This window comes from Musa acuminata, chromosome BXJ3-9 (assembly GCF_036884655.1).
Source record: "Musa acuminata AAA Group cultivar baxijiao chromosome BXJ3-9, Cavendish_Baxijiao_AAA, whole genome shotgun sequence".
NCBI lineage: Eukaryota > Viridiplantae > Streptophyta > Magnoliopsida > Zingiberales > Musaceae > Musa > Musa acuminata.
This window is the reverse complement of record NC_088357.1, coordinates 46,296,057-46,311,261: the sequence shown is the minus strand read 5'-3', so window position 1 is coordinate 46,311,261 and position 15,205 is coordinate 46,296,057. Positions and strand designations below refer to the sequence as shown.

General features: G+C 37.5%; 2 protein-coding genes across 2 annotated transcripts; one reads left to right on the top strand and one right to left on the bottom strand.

Moving 5' to 3' along the window:
- Positions 1-4,813: 4,813 nt before the first annotated feature.
- Positions 4,814-8,291, bottom strand: LOC103999141 (small ribosomal subunit protein eS19z). The gene is made up of 4 exons (XM_009420800.3): positions 8,115-8,291; positions 5,919-6,009; positions 5,621-5,804; positions 4,814-5,119 (listed from the first exon to the last, which is right to left on the bottom strand). The coding sequence occupies exons 1-4, from the start codon at positions 8,211-8,213 to the stop codon at positions 5,047-5,049; spliced, it is 447 nt and encodes a 148-aa protein (XP_009419075.1). The 5' UTR covers positions 8,214-8,291; the 3' UTR covers positions 4,814-5,046.
- A 689-nt stretch (positions 8,292-8,980) lies between these two features.
- Positions 8,981-12,705, top strand: LOC135648842 (pentatricopeptide repeat-containing protein At4g18975, chloroplastic-like). Its single transcript, XM_065166816.1, has 6 exons — positions 8,981-9,226; positions 9,320-9,366; positions 9,585-9,678; positions 10,935-11,078; positions 11,715-11,927; positions 12,211-12,705. Exons 1-6 carry the CDS (start codon positions 9,119-9,121, stop codon positions 12,448-12,450), a joined length of 846 nt encoding a protein of 281 aa, XP_065022888.1. The 5' UTR covers positions 8,981-9,118; the 3' UTR covers positions 12,451-12,705.
- Positions 12,706-15,205: the final 2,500 nt, after the last annotated feature.

The following is a 15,205-nucleotide window of genomic DNA, read 5'->3' as shown; positions in this document are numbered from 1 at the left end:
ATCAAGCTTAGTTTAATTCAATTAATATTTGGGCTCAAATCCAACAATAATATTGGGCTAGACTAAGCCAGCCGTCACGTGCATTACACATGACTGGGCATGCATCATACTAGGCTGGCCTAACCTTGGCCCATGGATTGGTCATGTGCGTCGTATGTGACCGCCCATAAAGGTTGGGCTAGGTTAGCCTACGAGTCAAAGCCTAACCCGTGGGTTGGACCTGGCCTATAAGTAATTTAAATCCAATTCATACCCAATTCCATACTACAACATATATTCACCAATAATTATATAAATAAATACATAATAACACATTAAAAGATAGATTGAGAGATAAATTTTAATACAAGAAAATAATCTTCTAAATTCAAATAGAAATCATACTTTCAACACATGTATAATTTCAACATATTTTAGTCAAATATATTCTAAATCATTCATAATAGTATATTTTAAATTTCAAATCAAATAATATCAAAATTTTAGATAATATATTTTAATCCAACAAAAATTCTTGAAGATAAGTTGTAATGCTAAGAAATATTATATATTTAATACATAAAATATTTTTAATATATTTAAATCTAAAAATAAAAACCTTAAACAAGGGTAAACAAAAATTTTAACTAATAGATTTTAATAAAAAAATTGATATTTAAAGAATCAAAATAAAAACTAAAACTTTTATTTTCAAGAAAGGTAGGAAAACCTACCTCTCGTCAGTAGGGTGTAACTCCTCGTTCCTCCTACTGCTAGGCTCGACTAGGTGAGGAATGAAGGAGAAAAATCTCTCCCCTTAAATAGGAGGAGGTGAGCCTCTATTAAAGAAAATTTATTTTAATTTTTATATTTATTTAATATAAATTATTTATATTTAATATAATAACAAATATGATATCACTCTATTTGGAATGCTTAATAGCTATTTCCTAATTTATAATAGCAAACAAGAAAATAGATTAAGATTTTCTAAAGTACAATGACAAGTAAGGAAAAAAATTAATTTCTAACTTAACTATTTGATTTTATTACAGATACAACAAATAACTCTTTGAGGATCCAACTATAACAAATGGATGGATACTTAGAAGAGATGCACGAAGACTTTCATCAATCTAGGGGTGATGGGCAGGTCAACCCCACCTTGAGTCGGTCACCATTTATTCAGGATATTCAGGAGGAGCCGATCCAAACAAACTTTTACCTCCCATCGTTAAAAGCCTTGATGATGCTACTGACCCGATGGAGCATGTTGTTACCTTCCAAACTCATAATAGATAGGAGACTATCTCTCTCCTCTTGCGATTAGCATAAATGTCCCTCTGAGGCCATATCGAAGGGACATTCATTTGTTCTTAAAGTGCAAATCGAGGAAGATACAAGAAAATCTCTCTCTCTCTCCCCTATTGTTGAGGCGTTAATCGAGGAAGATACGAGAAAATCTTCCTCTCCTCTATTGCTGAAGTGCTAGTAGAGAAAGATATGAAATTTCTCTCTCCATGTGATTGACACAAGTGTCCCTTTGGGACTATGTCGAAGGGATGCCACTATATATATATATATATATATATATCTTCCATTACCAATTGAGGAGGATGTGAAGAAAATATACTCTACCAACCCACTACATATGCTGATTGGGGAAAGCAGACTCTCCCCTCCTATAATGAAGCCACCCTCTGCGATTGAGTCAAGTGTCCTCTTGGGATAGCTCCGAAGAGATACATGAGTCGAGAAGACCTAACTCATATAAAGAGAAATTTGCTACAACTAAGGATTGGGCCAAATGGCACCCGAAGCGCATAAGTCTAGAAAAATTTGACTTACGCTAATCGAAATATAATTGAGATGCGTGAGTCAGGAAGACCAGACCTACATAAAAGAGAAACCTACTATGATGAAAAATTAGGCCAAATGGTGTTCGAGATGTATGAGTCAAGAAAAATCTTACCTGCGCTAAGTAAAATCTACCACGATAGAGATGCAAGACATAATATACCCAAGACACCTAATTCAAAAAAACCCAACTTACAGGAGGAGATCCTGAATGCTCTCATGCCAAAAAAACCAAACAATGTGCTCGAACCCAAGAGCCCGAAGTATGCTTTCAGGAGAGGGGAACAAATGATAGTGAATATATAATTAGTCAGCCATCGCTCGTCACACTAGTGCCACGTGAGACCCATGGGAGGAAAAAGGCCTAGAAGGCTTGATACATGCTTGTTCGTGTGGATAGGATCCTAAGAGATTACTCGAGTCAATTACCGAACTACCTCCCTCGCAAAATATCCACAGGAATATTCTTGGGAGTCCAGAGGGGCAGCTTGGATTGGTTACAAACTGCTTACCCTATAAAATATTCGTAGGAATATTTTTGGGAGTCCAAGGGGCAGTTCGGGATAGTTACGAACTACCTACCCTGTGAAATATTCACAATAATATTTCCAGAAGTCCAAGGGGCAGCTTGGGTCGATTACAAACTACCTTCCTTATAAAGTCTTTATAGGATATTTCGTCTCCTCAAGGTCAAGTATAAAAACATACCCTCAACTTTGGATGAAGGGGATTCAAAATTAAAGAAGTAGACATCGGTACTAACTTAAGCATCGGAGGAATTGACTCGAGAAGCTCCTCCCGACTTTGATCTTTGCGCAGATAAAGATTTGGGAGAAACTACTCTTCACTTTGGACGACTCCATGAATATGGATCAGGATCACATTGTGCTAACAAAGATGTCAACGATATTTTTTTTATAATAAGCCTAATTTTAGGGTTTTCTAAGTTTGATCGATGTCAACATGCAAAAGCCAACCTTAAATTGACCAAAACCTATCTATGTCTAATAATTCCTAGATCAAGAGAATAAGAGTAAAGCAGAGCTTCCTATGGTTGTTGGTTCTAAATGGAATTGGCATAACATTTGTAAGATTGTTATCCGTGAGCCTCATGCATTAGTTGTGTCACAAGAGAACACATGAATGCATTTGATAAGGACGGTCTGGGTTTGGGAGATGACCTTTAAAGCGACCGTGCAGTGACTTCTCCACTACCCTTCAATTTAATGAAACCGTGAACCTCTTTTGAGCTGCGATGAGATCAAAGTTGGAACCGTAAAAATAATCTTTCCGAGTTATATTATGTATATATTGTTCTTCCGTTATTTAGATGATCAAAGTAATTTTCTGTTTACTTAGGGAGTAGAATTTGTGCAACAAATCAACCTTCTCTTTATTCAAGTCTCTCTCTCTCTCTCTCTATATATATATATAAAGAAAAGCAAACCTCAAGTAGGAACGCCATACCCAAAGCAACAACAACTACAACTAGTAATGACTGAAAGATCGAACATAGCAATTAAAAGTAGAGGACATCCTCCGTTGTGATTCCTTTCCACTCCCCAAAACCAAGAACAGCACTCAGTCTCTTCTTACACAGCACATACTCCAGGAAACACGATGGAAAGAAGGGACCAGAGAGGACGCATGAAGAACTCCTCACACTCGGTATACCGCAGCCGGGGCAAGAGCTCAGTGGTGAAGAGGATTCGGCCCCGCCGGCACAAGCCACTTCTCGACGCCGTATCTTGGATCGATATCCTCCCCGACTGCCGGCGGCGATGGCGTAGACTGAATGCACCGAGACGGCAGCCTGTGCGCTGAAGAGGAAGAGCTCACAACTCGGTCGCAGAAGTTGGCCTCCTTGGGGGGACGAGTACCTGACGCTGGTGAGAGGAAGAAGGCAACCAAGATGAGAGCCCAGAGCGTGACGTAGGGAAAGCAAGGAAGCTTCATGGCTCTCTCGATGGCAGGAGTGCATGAAGAAAGAGAGATGCTGAGCTATACAAGAGAAGCGTAGGAAAGATGGGGAAGAGGGAAAAAGAAGGCGGTGGAGTTTAAACGAAAGGCAAGAGACCCATGAACGATATGGTCACCTTAGTAAATGCAGGCAAGGGAGGAAGGTGTGGAGATGTTTGTGGTAACTCTGTGCTGTGCTTCCCCAAGGAGCCATGCATGCAGCTACTCCTCCATGTATATTTCGAAGGACCAGAAACCTCGTCTTTTGTCTAAACTTGATTTATTCGTGGAGTATATGGTCATGGGGTCCAACTAACCTCATGGGGAGATGAGTCTCGTGGCTCCGTAAAGGCAGAGACTATGCCTCGAAGGGGAGACGATAGTGAAATGTGTGACTCTCGTAATGGAGAGCCGAGTCAGGGTAGAAACAAACCGTAAAGTTGGCCAGTAAAGTAACTTTTGGATTCACAGTGGGTTTAGACACTCGGATTTGATCATCACAGTCGTGAAACTATGAGTGCTGCACTTATAAAATTTATATTAAAATTTTTATAAAAAATTATATTAAAATTTTTATAATTATAAAAATAAAATATCTAATTTCATTTACCTAATTACCGAACAATCTTTATCATATAATCTATTACCATCAATTAGAATATTAAAATTACTTTTAAACTATTATTTTCATACTTCCATCAATAAAATTAAATATGTTATGATAAATAAAATTAAATATTTTATCTCGACAACTATAAAAAATTTAATATAATTTTTTTTAAAATTTAAAAATTGAGATGCCAATAAGTGAGATGAGATAGATAATATGTAATTAACTCGTGCCTCAACATAGGCAAAGATCGATCAAATCCAACCTGATAGGAGGGATTTCGAAGCTCATTCCCATTGCCTCAACAAGTGCCAAAATCGAGATCATCTATAGTTTGATATCGCAACCTTCCTCTCCAGATGAAGACTGCAGCTGTTGCATAAAAAGCATCCACTATGGCACCAACAATTAGGTCAAAACTTATATTAGTTGCAGCAAAAGGGTTTCTAAGCAATGAGGCAAACCGACACCATTGAAGTGAAACCTACATTTATCTTAGATTGTAAGATTGGTGGCTAATATAAGAAAACAAATCATGTAGCATGCTCAAAATAATACATCCAACTTTTCACCAAAGTAACTCTGCTGCTGAGGATCTGAACAAAATGTCTCTGAATTGATGCGATGGAATCAGAACACGATCAGGGAAGCACCGATACCCGCCCTGCGACTTGATCAAGATCCCGCTGTCCTTGAGAAGTGATTTTCCTTCCTCTGCTTAAGAAAAAGTGATCAAATTAGCATTGATGTCATATAAAAAAAGTGTGGCTGAAACAGATGAAAGTGATCAAATTAGCATTGATGTCATATAAAAAAACTGTGGCTGAAACAAATGAAGCAACGAACCCTATTTTACGAGGTTTAACTAAGCAGGCTGTTACATCACATCATCATTTTCTTGAAGTTAAACTGAAATGTCCTTAAAGAAGAGTAAGGGGTCCAGACACCACGTTACAAATGCTGCAACTATCAGCTGCTGGTAATATAAGAAAGCAAAAGTATGTATCGAGACATGACAAGTAGTCTAAATAAGAATTCAATTTCATCGAAATACCATGACGTAAGATCAAACTAAACATGTTTTCATCTTTCACTTACCGGCTACATACTGATATTCAAGAAAATATCATCTTGATAAATAACAAAAAAGTGCATGATCAAAGGAACCAGCAACTCCAGTCAGAGGTGAGAACAATAGATGAATGAAATGCTTACCCTTTTGGGTTGATTTCGATGATATTCATTGTTTCCAACTGCTGCAAAATGTGGCGAGCAATTGCCCCACTGCTCTTACAGAAATGTGGTGGGCGACTTCCATTCCTCTTGCGGCCTCCATAAATCTTCTGAAAGCCACCTACACCAATTCCCTGCCTCAAGTATATTTTTCTAGCCATTGAAGCTGCAACAGTAATTAAATGGATACATTAGAACCATATGAGAAATGATGCGCCAAACTACTCATCACAATGGTGGCCACTACTTTGAATGACAAAATTATCATGTGTGATATTACCAGCTCTGATGTAGTACCAATCAGGGTCATAAGGAGCAAGTTCCTTAAACCTTCCAGTCTTCACAATGTCTGTCCACTCAGGAAGCTCCATCTATCCATTGAAGTGGTGAGACAAGTAGAATCAGAACAATGTTGAAGAAGTGTTGACCCAAAGTGTAAGAAAATAAAAGTTTCCGCTTACACAAAGCATGCAAGGACAACCGATATCAACACGCGTGATTCGTCCAAAAACTTGACTTTGGCACAATTGATTATTTTAGAATTACTCAAAACTCAATCTAACTAACAATGGCAGAAAATTCACTTGAAAACCCCAAAATCAAATGCATCTGGTAAAAAAACTAATAGAACATTACTAGTATAAGAGTTTCTGGGATCTCAATATAAAACAAAGGGGTAAGTCCATAATAATTGCAAAAAGATGTAGGACTTGTCTTACACCCTTCACTAATTAATTACCTAAGCAGCTGCAACTGGTTCAAGCCACTGGCTGGGCCAGCTATGCACACAACCACCGATAACAAGAGTATATAAAAGATTAATAAACGATATCATTGGCAAGCCATAGAAATGCACCTAACACAACCAATTTTGGGATAATCACGCACCATATAGCCAAGCAAGTTTTATATTTTATTAGATGCCTTGACAAATCATCATTAGATCTTTGCCTTGTTATGGGTAAAAAGGAGAATAAAAAGCGACGCAAAAGAGAACTAATTGAATCCTATATCTTATAATTTTCATAGAAACTACACTTTGCCTTTCTTATCAGCATACCTTTTAACACCCACTATTGTCATCCTAAACTTAGTTGGATCATTTAAATAGAATCCAAACAAAACCACAATTTACAAAGTTTCCTTATTCTTCTATCAATCTCACAAAGAAAATTGTGGTCATGCACCTCGAGAGCGGGAGCTACTCTTCAACATATTACTTTTATAGAACATGACATGAGATAAAAACAAGCATTCTAAGATGTCCAATTTCATCTTCCTTCTAAACAGTATTGTAGCTGCTATTTTCAGATGTTTACTTGCCTCATCATGCTCCAAAGAAATCTTAGTTCTATGCAAAAGGGAAAGAGTTTAAACATGCAAACAATTCATAGCTCAAGCATGGTCAGGGCAAATCTAGAACTATATCTTAAAATTACAAGCAAGCTTCCAATTTCCTACTTGGTGAGCAACTACTAAAAATAACAAACTTCATATTGCTTCATCACATTTTGTCCTATTTTCTTGGGTACATCATTACTATACGGCTAATAGCACACTCTACAAGGTTCAGAAAGACCATGGTACACCGTTGATAGATACTGCAAAATCTAGATCTTAAAATTACAAACAAACTTCCAATTTCCTACTTGGCTAGGAACTACTAAAAATAACAAACTTCATATTGCTTCATCACATCATCATTACCAAACAGCTAATAGCACACTCTACAAGATTCAGAAAGACCATGGTACATCATTGATAGATACTGCAAACTCAAGCATTTCTTACTCAATATATCAACATGACATATACTCGATGGCCTTAAACATATAACCACATAAAAGGGAGGAAATAAAGGTTAATGAGAAAAGGAGGTACATTTCTTTACTAAGGAAGCACAAAAAGGAAACTTATTCACCCAAAAAAAATGTTTCACCCTACACTCAAAAGATGAGGATAGTACAAGATGATGAATCCAAGTCAAATATTCTGCAAGATACAAGGTGTAAACATAGATAATAATTCCTCCTATCTTTTAGCCTAAACAATTACTACTTGGAAATAGAATTTATAACGACAAAACTTTCTTTATTTGGAAATAAGTGACCAATATAATATACATGATATTTATTGGAAAATTCAATGTGGCAAATTGTGCCTACGAGTGTCATTAGCTTCGATTGCCTCTACTATCATTCAAGTACAACATGAAACTAAAGCTCAAAACAAGAGAAGGCGGGTAACCAGTTGCAGTCAATCAGAAACAGAGTGCATAGAGTTACTACAAGATCGCTCTACCTAAGATACCGTTTACTGTCAATAAGTGTCTGATTGGTACACTCTGATCCTAAGAAACCCTGATGCTCGAGAAATTCACTATGCTTTACCAGAAGCATCCCCCAGGACATATACATCTCCTAAACCACTTATTTAATTGGATTTTTTTTGTTTAAGAGGAGAAGATGGATCGAACCTTGCCGGATCTCTTGAGATGGGCGGAGTACGCCTTGACGAACTCGTGGGGTGAGACGTCCTTCACGGTCTTGGCCACGGCATTCTCCACGGTTGCCATCAAAACCGCCGCCGCTGCTTAGTGCGCACGCGAGAAAAGAGACGGCGATCCGAGTGAGGTAGGGTTTCCAGAACAGAGCCGAGCGCCCCTTTTATAGAAAGAGACGGGCATGCGTTGCCCCTCCTCTTAATCTTCGCCTGGCTTGGGCTTGCTCTGGAATTGGCCCATTGGGCATAAAGCCCCATTTACTACTACCGGAGGCCCTTTGCTTAACTGCTCCCCTATCTGCGTTGTCATTGTTGTGGCGTCCACGTGGGACCCATTGGCAACCATACTTGTCCGTACAAAAAACGACGCCCGTGTAATTACCAATTTCAACGTTTTTATTGTTTACTATTTTATCATAATAAAAATATTATCATTAATACTTCTTTCATAAATAAAAACATAATGTACTCACGTGAAAATGAGTCTCGCAAATGAGTTTAAAGAAGAATGATTATATTGAATATTCAAATCAACTCTCATTACATAAAGAAATTTAGAAAAAAAATTATTAAAAATAGAATAATTTAACATAGAATTTTGTTTTGTTTAATTCGTGTTTTGATTTGCTTCTTATCCTATGAATTGTTTGGTCCGTTTCTTATGTTGCATTGTATTGAGCCTGACCCGGCTCGTTTGGCAACGTTGAGCGCCACTTACCTTACGACTCTGGGTACACCGGCCCAATCGCACTTCTCCCGCTCGTTTGAAGTGTGCCACGTCATCTTGTCGTGTCAGGAGCCGTGTTTTATTTCTTTCTCTCAGTCTCCCCGTCGACCCCTTCTATCTGATTCCGCGTCGTTCCGGCGCTGTGGAGGTACGAAAAGGCACCCGCGCGCCGCCGGAGAAGGCGAGGCTTCGGCAGTGTTGCCTTCTATTGTTCCCTTCATCGTTGCTTCTTCCCAATCGATTACACACCCATGGCGAGATGTGCTTGGGGTTTAGGAGAAGTCCCTCCCCTCTGCGATTTATGCCGTCTGACAGACTTGAGAGGCCTCCCTTCCCTCACCTTCATTCCTGCCTCAAAGGTCGGTCATCCACATGCGAATTAGCGGTTGCAAGTTAGTAATTCTTCTGCTTCAGAGTCCAATCAATTCGGGGGTTTGTTCCCTTCTTTGCAGATTAGAGTGAGCCGGTTCGTGCAGTGCTCCAAAAGAGATCCGTCGTTGTATAGTGCCGTTTCCTTCTCAGATTTATATGCCGTGTTTTCTATATCAAGCTTTAATCTTTGATTGAAATCAACTTTGTGCTGCAAATCATATTTATGTAGCTAGGGAGGTTTCTTTATTTGTTAGATTATAGTAGGCAGAAGTTCTCTTGAAATGGTTCCTCTAAGAACGTATTCGTTGAATCTACTATAATATTTTACACTGACATGGCTTACAGAAAATTGATGAAGGCCAGCAAAAGGGAGCACCATTTGTGGATGAAGAGAGATTCAACTGGATCTGGACAAAAAGCTCTCAATCTTGTCCGTACTGTAAGATATTGCCTCTTCAGGTGTAACCTATATTACATTTACTTTTGCTTTGATATTTTAGGCAGTTAAAGGTTATGGTATTTTATTATAAGGTTTTATTGTAATATTTGCATTATTATTTCGGTTTATATCTTTTCTTATGTGAACATTTCAATAATCAATCAGTGAAAAGTGTTGGTCAATCATTTCAAAACAAAGTCATGGGTGTTGTAATCTACTTACATTTTTCCAAAATTGCTGGTGTTGTTGCTACACTAGCTGAAAACATTTGATAACTGGAACCAAGTTTATATCCAATTGTTTTATGGAGGCCAAACTCTGGTGTATATTTCTACGCCATCAACGTTATGAAATAGCTTCCTTCATCCCTACATTGTTTTATTATACTAGGAAACATAATGTGATAGCTTTTTCAGATGCTTGTTGCCTTAGTTTCTCATAGGCGCATGGTATTATGTTCTATGGCACCATATATGAATGCCATAATTGTAATTACATACTTAATTAAATATTGGGTGCCCATGTAGTCTTCGGCTTATACATCCTTTGAACATGTTAAAGATGGATTTGTCCCCATATTGATGTTTTATGCTATTTATTTAATTTTCCAACTAGCTACATGGGACTGTCTACTTGGGTCCTTGTTCGATGCTTAGCAATGTCGCTTGCCATATGTTATTATCCAATGTCTATCGTATCCATGTCCTTTCTAATATTTTCTAAGTAAGCGTTCTTTCATCTAACTCTTTCCCTCCTAAAACCTTTATCTTAAATCTAATTGATTTTTTTATTTTACCATCTGTCTTAAGAACATCAAACCAGCCTACTCAAATGGAAACAAATTAGTAACTAAAGCTTTTAAATCTTGGATTTTTTATTTCTAAATGAAATGTTGGTTCCCACTCTCTTCCTCATTTTCCTCACTGATTTATCTTATTTTCTCTTTTTCTTCAGTTTTTGTTGAATATGAAATGGTAGAAACATGATCTACTCTTTATGGATCTGGAACTTTAGGGTTAAGATCATCGGTTTTTGAGGTTTGTCTTTTGTATTTGGCACATTTGATTGAGGTTTTTTTATAAAGTTTTCAATTTTGGGTATCGGACCAGTGCTGGTCCATGGTCAGACTGGTAGGGATCCGTTTTGTTCCTGCATACCGATGCATCATATGTTGGAACATATCATGGTACTGTTGTGGAGGGAGAGAGACGTGGGGAGGAAGATTTAAAAATTAGCTCATTGACCATATTTTACAGGTTGAGAAACTTTCTAATGAGAAAGAAGTCATTTATGGTGCATTGGACAAGTGGACTGCTTGGGAAACTGAATTCCCTGTTATTGCTGCAGCAAAAGCATTGGAAATTCTGCGAAAACGAAGGAAGTGGCTCCGAATAATTCAGGTTTGGCTTACTGATGTTTTTCTACCTTAACTTATTGCAGTCATTTATGGTTTTCAAACTTGATAGAAGTAATTACATCAAATGTAGCTTATCTAAATATGGAACTTGATCAGCGAGATTTCAGCTTGTTAGGTTTAATTCTTCCTAAGGTGCACATGAAATCCAACAAAGTTTTACAACAAGCTTTAGCAGTTTCAACACGAACAATTTCTTTTTGGATTCCCTAACTGGATTATTTTAAAGATCCTTCTGGTCTATCATTCCTTAAAAATGTCCAAAAAAATGGGGATCTGTTGGATCAAAAGTATGGGATTTCTTTTGATTCCGCCACCACCATCTAAATTCTTTGGGCTCGCACCATTGAAAGATTTTCTTGTTTGTATCAGGATACGAGAGGAACAATCTCCACCCCTCTTTTTCTTCTTTTTTGCTTTCTTCTCTCTAAGTTGTTTCCTTTTTTTTCCTTTTGTATGGCCTGATTTTTTCTAGATTTTCAATTAAACATCATGTTGGTCACTGCGGACTTTTATATGGTAGCTATAGTGAATAAGATAAGTTTCATAATTCATACTCTTTGACCTCTAACGAAATGGCATATTAAAAATTATGATATTGGCTGGTCTGTTCTCAAATCAGGTTACCAAGTGGATGTTAAGCAAAGGCCAAGTACTTACAATGGGAACATATGACACATTACTTCTGGCATTTGATATGGATGGAAGGGTGGATGAAGCTGAATCCTTTTGGAATGTCATTCTACAAACTCATACTCGTTCAGTATCCAAAAAGTTGTTTTCAAGGATTATTTCTTTGTATGACCATCATCGCCACCCTGAGAAGATTTTGGAGGTAAGCAACATTTTCATTTGTAACTTTGTAAAAATAGCCAATTGTTCCATTCTTTGCTGCAAATATTGTTTTTCAGCTAGCTTTTATGATCATTTGTTTGATGGACGGCAGTGAAGTTGCACAATATGACCTTCAAAAATATCTTTTTTCTTTTTTTGGCTGCAACTCAACATTTTTGATAACTATTGAAGCTCGTTAAAGACTCTGTGGTCCTTTTACTCCAAGCAGGGTTTGTTAAGTTTTCACAGCTTAAGGTTTGATATTTTCTGGTTGCTAATTTCAGGTTTTTGCGGACATGGAGGAATTAGGAGTGACTCCTGATGAAGATACTGTTTCGAGGATAGGAAGAGCATTTACGATATTGGGCCAAGAGGATAAACCGGATCTGTTATTAAAAAAATACAAGAACAAATGGAAGTACCTCCACTTCAATGGTGAACGTGTTAGAGTTCATGCAACAAAACATTGTGCCGAGCAATCAAAGTCATGCAAAGAATTTAAAACCAACAGTACCCCAAGATAAACATGGCAAATTGCGGATTGGGGAACCCGATGTCAGCATGGGGTTAATTGCCCAACAGCTTGGAAGTTGAGGGTTGATTGGAGGCTTTAAGCATACAAATATAGATTATAAATCTGCATTTCTTGTCTTGTAATCCTATGATTGATGGATGCCAATGTTCGACAACAACATACTCCTCTAGGAATTGTGATGACAAATTTATGATGTATCTTCTGACTTGATGAAGGCCTTAAATCACTGGTATTGTCTCCTCCATCGAACAATAAGTTTCTACCAGTAGATGGACTGTATGAAATTTCAAACCTGAAAGGTCCAAAGTCATTGTGAATTCTACAGTTGCTGTCGGCAAAATCTATGTTCTATGATATCCTCGGTTCACTTGACTCAGTGTTATGACATTTCTCATTGTCCTCTACCCAACTGCTTGGCCTTTCTCATTGCCATCTCGTCCTCTTTCAATGCGCACACTATCAGGAGTTAAAAGGACTTACCATGGTAGACTGATCATGGAGAAGTCTCATTTCTATGCTGTCTCTTATTAATATCGTTAGTTTTTATGATTGAATGAGTGAATTCCTAGAAAAATCAATCTTTTCGGATTTTTTTTTTCCCTGTAAGATGCTTATTTTTCATATTTCTCAATGGGTGTTTCTATCTTTTTATAATCATCGAATTACCACTAACATGACCCAACATAGTTTTTCTAAACCAGTCCATAGGGTGAACTGACTCCAATCCTCCATATAAGACTTTAGTTACATTGTTTTTATTGAATAGATTTATAGTATTTTTGATACCTCCATCAAAATATTGTAAGACTATACAAAAACTCTGTAAAACAAATGGACTCAAAACCTAATAAAAATCAACTCATATATAAAAATAAAATTTTAAATATGTATTCTTATTAATTTACGATTAAGAAGAAATAGACTTTCGGGTATAATACTCTTATAATATTTAAATATATATTATAAATAGATTTATAGTATTTTTGATACCTCCACCAAAATATTGTAAGACTATACAAAAACTGTGTGAAACAAATGGACTCAAAACCTAATAAAAATAAAAATTTAAATATGTATTCTTATTAATTTACGATTAAGAAGAAATAGACTTTCGTGTTAGTTATAATACTCTCGAATAGGTTTATAATATTTTAAAAAATATTATAAATATATTATAATTGAAGAACTAAACTGGTTCATTCTATGAATCAATCCGCTAAAAAAGAGTGCTACAAGATATTTATGAAAACATGAAAGAAAATATCGAATAAAAGAAGGAAAATATAATACAAGAAACCTGAACGATTTGAATATAACCAATCCCGCTCGTTCCGTCACGGTGTCATCCCTCCACGACTGTGTTCGACGAGAAAGAAGACATTACCATGCAACTGCAGCTCTTCCTCATTCTTGGCAGCCATATGAATCAAACTACAGTGTTCTTATAACCTTCCCTGATCTCCTTGACTCTTAACCATTTAGTTCTTATATATATATATATCAGACAATAGAAGCAAAATGATGATGCTCCACGAGTGACACTTCGACTGCTGCCACTACAAACACCACAGCGTTGATCAGTAAATGAGGGGACAGAAACTAATATCATGTCTTCTCGATCGTAGAGATAAAGCTGAGGCTGATTCATCTGCGGTGCACAGGAAGAAAGATAAAATAATGTGAAAAGAAAGCAGCATGAATCAACATGTTCCCAGCAGCTGCTTGGACTCTGGTGAAATCTGCGGAATAGCTCCCAAGAAGGAGCTCCTGAGGAGAGCACCTTTTGCAGTCACTCTCAGCCACCCAAGCATGAGTGTTCTTCTTCTTTAGCTTGAAGAAGACCCCCTTCCCCTTTCCAAGGTTTCAGTGTCACTCCATGGAGAATCTAAAGATTGAGAAGCATGAGTGGGCAGTAGGTCAGGGTTTCCACTGTGAACAAAGTACATTTCCCAAAGATTTGGGTGCAATTTCTCGACACTGCTTGTTTCAATCTGATGCCAATATGCCAAGCTTTTCGTCGATGGAAAATGTTGGGGGAGCCAAAGGTTCTTGTTCAACCCTGAGTGAGTGTCAGATCAATGAACATTCTGTAAGTAAAAGTTCCAAAAGGAAGGTTCATGGAGGCAGCAAACCCCTCCATGATAAGTCTCAGGTGGTTTCCTCCAGCTTTGAGCAGCTTGCAGCCTGTACAAATGGGGAGATTATACCAAATGATGATGGAGTTGGAGCCTCTCAAGCTTGCACAAAATCTAGCTTTCGCTTGGATTGCAAGCAGATTTATAATCTTCAGGAGCAAAGAGATGATGAAATTCCGATTGGTGATCTCCAGCAAAGCACCTCATCCTCCTCCATTACCACCATCAACCACTCATCTTCTCCGTTTCAAGATGTCATTGACAAAGACATGACTCAGATGCCGAAGAAGCGTAGAAGGGCAATCTCAGACCTCTCACCATGGTACAAAGAGGTGACAGGGGCTGCTCGACAGCATGATAGTATGAGGTAGTTATCAGTGGCATTCAATATTGGGGCATGAACTGTGTGATTATGCATCATTAATCGCAAGAACTTCATGTTATTCTTTGTCTTTACTTGTAAGTGAAGAAATTTTCACTGTTTGCAGCATCACCGAATTAGATTGGGCACGAACTACTAACCGACTTACGGAGAAGGTCTGTTCGCGGTTTATAGTGTGTGGTATTATATGCTTGTGACATGTCTTTTAATTTGCTCTATGACTTGTA

Coding starts and splice junctions, on each gene's coding strand:
- LOC135648842 (XM_065166816.1), top strand. CDS start 9,119: ATGGCGAGATGTGCTTGGGGTTTAGGAGAAGTCCCTCCCCTCTGCGAT. Junction 9,227..9,319: donor CCTTCATTCCTGCCTCAAAG/GTCGGTCATCCA, acceptor CCTTCTTTGCAG/ATTAGAGTGAGCCGGTTCGT. Junction 11,928..12,210: donor ACCCTGAGAAGATTTTGGAG/GTAAGCAACATT, acceptor TGCTAATTTCAG/GTTTTTGCGGACATGGAGGA.
- LOC103999141 (XM_009420800.3), bottom strand. CDS start 8,213: ATGGCAACCGTGGAGAATGCCGTGGCCAAGACCGTGAAGGACGTCTCA. Junction 5,805..5,918: donor TTGGTACTACATCAGAGCTG/GTAATATCACAC, acceptor TTACTGTTGCAG/CTTCAATGGCTAGAAAAATA. Junction 5,120..5,620: donor ATCGAAATCAACCCAAAAGG/GTAAGCATTTCA, acceptor TTTCTTAAGCAG/AGGAAGGAAAATCACTTCTC.